The 6,122-nt window shown below is 45.6% G+C and overlaps 1 protein-coding gene across 1 annotated transcript in view; it reads left to right on the top strand.

The window, feature by feature from the left end:
- The window catches only part of rnf31 (ring finger protein 31), a 15,742-nt gene extending 9,847 nt beyond the window's left edge, over positions 1 to 5,895 (top strand). The window contains exons 16-22 of the mRNA XM_030775359.1: positions 50 to 164; positions 1,048 to 1,160; positions 1,523 to 1,633; positions 1,843 to 1,891; positions 3,133 to 3,229; positions 5,431 to 5,596; positions 5,838 to 5,895. Of these exons, the coding sequence (XP_030631219.1) occupies positions 50 to 164; positions 1,048 to 1,160; positions 1,523 to 1,633; positions 1,843 to 1,891; positions 3,133 to 3,229; positions 5,431 to 5,596; positions 5,838 to 5,888 (702 nt within the window). The 3' untranslated portion in view covers positions 5,889 to 5,895. The remainder of the gene's footprint in view (positions 1 to 49; positions 165 to 1,047; positions 1,161 to 1,522; positions 1,634 to 1,842; positions 1,892 to 3,132; positions 3,230 to 5,430; positions 5,597 to 5,837) is intronic.
- Positions 5,896 to 6,122: the final 227 nt, after the last annotated feature.

Genomic DNA, 6,122 nt, shown 5'->3' with positions numbered 1-6,122 from the left:
TTCTCCTTTCCCTCTCCCTCTCTCTCTCTCTCTCTCTCTCTCTCTGTAGTGGGAGTCTCAGCATGCGGGCCTGTCGTGTGAACAGTTCCAGTCGTGGAAGAGAGAGAACGACCCTGAGTACCAGAGGCAAGGATTGGCCGGTTACCTCCGTGACAACGGCATCAGTGAGTCAGGCGCTGTGCGCTGCACTGACGACTCCTCTAACACCCTCCTAATCCTCCACTAATGAAAGCTAACAGCAGGTGGAGTACGGGGAGCGCACCGGCCCGTCTCAGAGGAGCCAACCAAATATCAAACACGGCCCCATCAAAGCCCAACCTTTCCCCTTTGTCTAAACCACGGTGGCTCTCACACACATGCGCAGGCACTCAGTCACTCACATACACACACACACACACACACACACACACACACACACACACACACACACACATATATATATATATATACACTTACATACGCACCCACATATATACACACACACAGGCACACATGCAAATACACACACACACTCATTCACTCACAGGCACAGACACTCACTTACAGACATACGGACACACACACACACACACACAGTGAGGGGTGATCTTTATTGGATTAGACATATTGCACCTCCTCACTGTGTATTGTCGTATTGGGTTGTTGGACAAGACTTAAATGTGACTCTGGCTCTACATCTGTGGGGACTGTGCCTTTATTTATTTTCTTTAGTTTACTCTCTCTCTCTGTCTCTTTCTCTGTCTCTCTCACTGTCTCTCTCTCTTTCTCTCTGTCTCTCTGTCTCTTTCTCTGCTCTCTCCGTCTCTCTCTCTCTGTCTCTTTCTCTGCTCTCTCCGTCTCTGTCTCTTTCTCTGCTCTCTCCGTCTCTCTCTCTGTCTCTTTCGCTCTGCTTCTCTGTCCCTCTCTCCTCTCACCTTGTTTTCCTCCTTCCCTAACTCCCTTTTTCTCTCACATTTCTCTCTCTCTCTCTCTCTCTCTCTCTCTCTCTCTCTCTCTCTCTCTCTCTCTCTCTCTCTCTCTCTCTCTCTCTCTCTCTCTCTCCCCCAGCCTGTCCTAACTGTAGGTTTCAGTATGCTCTGGCCAGAGGAGGATGTATGCATTTCTGCTGCTCCCAGTGCAGGTACCAGTTCTGCAGCGGCTGTAACAACCCTTTTCACACGGTCAGTTCTTCTACATTTCTTCTCTCCGCTTCTCACACGTCTGTCTGTCTGTCTGTCTGCCTGTCTGTTTGCCCGCTTGTCTGTCTGTCTGTCTCTGTGTCTGTCTGTGTGCCTTGCCTGCCCGTCAAGCTCAGTTTGCCTGCCTGATTGACAACACGTGTGTTGAGAATATTTGGAGAATATTGTAGCGTGTGAGCTTCAAGCTGAAAACCCAGAAGTTAGGAGCATTTTACGTGCTCTCTCTCTCTCTCTCTCTCTCTCTCTCTCTCTCTCTCTCTCTCTCTCTCTCTCTCTCTCTCTCTCTCTCATTCTCTCCCTTCTTTCTGTTCCTTAACCTCCCTGTCTGTGTATCTCTCTTGTAGACGTGTTCAGTGGCTCAGTGCACTGTCACTGGTCTGCATGCTCATCACCCCAGGGACTGCCTCTTTTACCTCAGAGACTGGGAACCTTCTAGACTACAGGCTCTACTGCAGGTATACACACACACACACACACACACACACACACACACACACACAAGTCAAAATCACACAGACTCAGATTCCTCTCTCACACACCCACACACACAGAGCGTGTGAAGGCATTGCTGCTGCTGCCTAATTCAGCGCGTGATAAATCTCCTGAAGTTTATGCTCTCGCTCGGGTTTGTGTGTCATTCGGTATTGTTTTTGGACCTTTCCAGAAAAACGGGGTTGCATTTAACACGGACACTCCACCTGGTACACAAGCCGGTAGGATTCTGCCTTGTCCCTACCTGCTTATTTATCCCTTGTTCTCTCCCTCCGTCTCCTTCTGTATATGTCTGTCTGTCTGCCTGTCTGTCTGTCTGTCTGTCCTTCCCTTATTCTGGCCCTCCAAGCCTTCCGCAACTGTCTGTCTGCAAATGCCCCCGTTATCCGGCCCTCCTGTTCTGTACCTGTCTGTCTACCTGTCTCTTATTCAAACCCTCTATCCCCTTATATACCTGTCTGTCTGTCTGTCTGTCTTTCCATCCCTTATTCTGTTCGTCTATGCCTTCTGTACCTGTCTGTCTGTCATGCTGTTCTTTTGTGTTATTACTCTGTCCCCCTCTATACGTGTCTCTCTGTATATCCTCTGTATATTCCCCTCTGTACCCCCTCCGCACCCACCCGTCTGTCTGTCTGTCTTTCTGTCTGTATCCCACGTTCAGTTCCTCTGCCCGTTCTATATCTGTCTGTCTGCCAATCTATCCCCTGTCTGCGTGCCTGTCTTTTTAATATTGCAGCCTTCTGTCCCTGTCAGTACCTGTCTGTCTGCCTATTAATCTCCCTGTCTGTCAGGGTCTCAGTCTGAGTGTTGCAGTGCGCTTCACTGCAGTAACCCTGTGTTTTTATTTTGTGTGTTCCGGTCTGAACAGAATGACTTAAAAACAAAATGACCATAATAAGAGTCTAAATGGGGAAATACTGGAACAGTATTGTTCTGCCTCAAGGTTGTTGTCCAATTACTCGCTCTCCAATTGGGAGACTTTATTTGGACCTCAAAAACACACTCACACTCTCTCTCTCTCTCTCTCTCACTCCCTCACTCTCAGTGCGCTCCTACATTCACAGGTTTATCTTACTCTTCTTCCTTCTGCCTCCATCTTTTCTACCTCCCATCCTACACTCTCACAGTATTTGTTGTTTATCATTCTAATGACCCATGCACACACACCCACACACATACACACCTCTCTCTCTCTCTCTCTCTCTCCCTCCCTCTCGCGCTCTCTCTCTCTCTCTCTCTCAAATGCGCTTACATACACAGACATGTTCTCCTTCACAAACGTGTGCATGGACATACACTCTTATCTCTCCTTCTGTTGTTCATGGACTCAGTCTCACTCTCTCTGTTTTTCTTACACTCTCTCTCTCTCTCTCTCTCTCTATCTCTCTCTCTCTCTCTCTCTCTCTCTCTCTCTCTCTCTCTCTCTCTCTCTCTCTCTCTCTCTCTCTGTGTCTTGTATCAGGTGTTTGTGGTGTAATAGAACAGAAGGACGAGGGCAGTCGTCAGACAGACTCGGCGTGTGGAGCTCAAACTCACCCTGGCCAGGCAGGACTGTGCGAGTGAGTTAATTCAGCACAATACACCAGTACCTCTCAACACGCACACCCAGACACACACATGCGCACACCCAGACACACACACATACACACGCACGCACACACGCGCACGCGTGCGCACACACACACGCGCGCGTGCGCACACACACACGCGCGCGTGCGCACAGACACGCGCGCGCACACACACACACACATGCGCACACACACGCACACATCCAAACACACACACACACACACACACAAACACATAGACATAGACTCACCCTGGCCAGGCAGGACTGTGCGAGTGAGTTAATTCAGCACAATACACCAGTACCTCTCAACACACACACACACACGCACATATATACACACACACACACACACACACCCAAACACACACACACACACACACACACACAAACACATAGACTCACCCTGGCCAGGCAGGACTGTGCAAGTGAGTTAACTCAGTCAACCTGTCTTCACAACCCACCAGCACCTCTCAACACACACACACACACAAGCAGACCCCCTCATACTTACATACTCTGGTGCACTCCTTCACACTTATACACACACGCAGTCTCTCACCCACTCCCTCACACACACACGCACACGCACACACACACACACTTTGGCACTTGCACCCATTTTCACTCTGTCTCTCACTTACTCAAACAGACTGTTTCATATTAAACCCATCTCATTTCACCGTTTATCTGTGTAATCCTGTGATTCTCAGCTACAGGTCCACAGAGCAGAGTGTCTCACTCAGACGGCTAATATGAGTCTAAAGTCAAAAAAGAAATGTCCAACAGAAAAGTCTAACGTCAAACCAGTCTAACATCAGACCTGTCCAACAGAAAAGTCTAACGTCAGACCTGTCCAACAGAAAAGTCTGACGTCAAACCTGTCCAACAGAAAAGTCTGACGTCAAACCTGTCCAACAGAAAAGTCTGACGTCAAACCTGTCCAACAGAAAAGTCTGACGTCAAACCTGTCCAAAAGAAATGCTCTTTAACTCCCTCTCCTTTTGGACAGTTTTGACTCCAGTTGTCTGGCTGAACTGGGAAACACTGCTTAATGGAGCATCATCTGGAGGGCCACACCTATATAGGCTCCATCACATTTTGGGCTTGAAGTAGACCAATAACATTATAACTGCCAATACGGCAATGAATTATACTGTAATAGCGACCAATAACATTAACTGCCAATACGGCAATGAATTATAATGTAATAGCGACCAATAACATTGTAACTGCCAATACGGCAATGAATTATAATGTAAAGCGACCAATAACATTATAACTGCCAATAATGTGAGGAAACACAATGTAATGAAGTCAGTAGTGTAGTAATTGCACAATGATGTAATAGAATCATGAACCCATAATGTAATAACATTTTGGCCACGAATGTAATAATTTATCACATTATTGACAGGTTATTACATTATTGCCTCAGTAACCAGTTTTTAAATGAACTATGTAACAAAATAAACCTCATAATGTACTAACAATTAGGTAAAACAGGTCAGATGCTTCAGGTTTGATCGAATGAGAATAACGCTGGTTGAAAAAAGTGTTTTACACAACACCTGAAAAGGCTGAAAACACCTGAAAAGGCTGAAAACACCTGAAAAGGCTGTTGAACTTGACACCTCCGCTGTTCCTTTAATGTCACTTTCTAAACTCACTGCAGTTCCTGGGTTTGCTCTCATCATGCAGTCACAGACAGAAATATGCATGCAGACCTGTTGTTTGGGTTGTGTTTTTGAGCTCCCATAGCTTTGTACACATCCAGGTGCATAAAATCAAGCACATTAGACTAATGAATACTGGGAAATCTGAATGAATAAAGAGGTTCACAGAATTCGATGTCTCTGCCAAATGTACTTGTTTCTCAGTCAAAAAAAGGAATGGCTTGGTAAGACTGAACGGTTTTATTGTGAGTCACAGGAATACGTAGATGACATTTAGACTGCTTCTTACCTATGCACTCACACAATTCATTCTGCTCATCTTCTAATGTCCAATCCACTGGCTCGTTGAATTGAGTGTGTTTTGTACTGGGGTTAGCGCTAAAAAAAAAAAAAAAAAGCCTGTACCCAGGACTTGAAACGCTGGCATTAAAACCGGCTGTTTAAACACTAATTGTTTTGGTCACAGTTGTTGCAGACATTTGTAAAACTGCGAGGTTTCCTGTGTTTTTGTTTTAAGGAAGCACTACAGAGAGTACTTGGTCAGTCTCATTAACGGCCACTCGATAGACCCCGCCCCTCTGTTTGACACCAATGAGCTGGTGCTCGCCTGCAGGAGATACCAAGTGGAGGTTATACGGGGGGAGACCGAGGATGACCGCTTGCATCACACGCGACTACTGAAGGTGTGTTGGCCTTAAGTCTTTTCCCAGCACTGGATATACATTTGCAGACATCATGAAAATGAGTGCGAGAGAGAGCGTGTATATTTTCTCTTTCTCTCTCTCTCTCTCTCTCTCTCTCTCTCTCTCTCTCTATATATATATATATATATATATATATATATATATATATATATATATATATCAAAGAGATGACAAAATGTGTATATGTTGTGTTATGTTGTGTTATCTCTTTTGTCCACAGAAACTCATGGAGGATGTGCCACTCGGTGACAAGGTCCCTCGGAAGAAGTGAAAAATGGTTTTAATTATTCTGCTTTTATCCCAAATCGCCTTTAATTCTGTGTTGTAATGGAGGATTTTTTTTTTTTTTGGTCGCCATAGTGATTTGTGATGTTTGTGGTGAGAGCTGTTTTAAAGCTGGTTTTAACAGAGCGCGATATCAGTATTATATCCACAGACTGAGACTGAATGAACAGCCTGGCACATTCAAACAGACCACTATAACACTTACTGTCCAATTAAAAAT

Source organism: Chanos chanos, chromosome 5 (genome assembly GCF_902362185.1).
Source record: "Chanos chanos chromosome 5, fChaCha1.1, whole genome shotgun sequence".
NCBI classification, from domain to species: Eukaryota; Metazoa; Chordata; class Actinopteri; order Gonorynchiformes; family Chanidae; genus Chanos; species Chanos chanos.
This window is presented reverse-complemented; position numbering and strand designations above follow the sequence as displayed.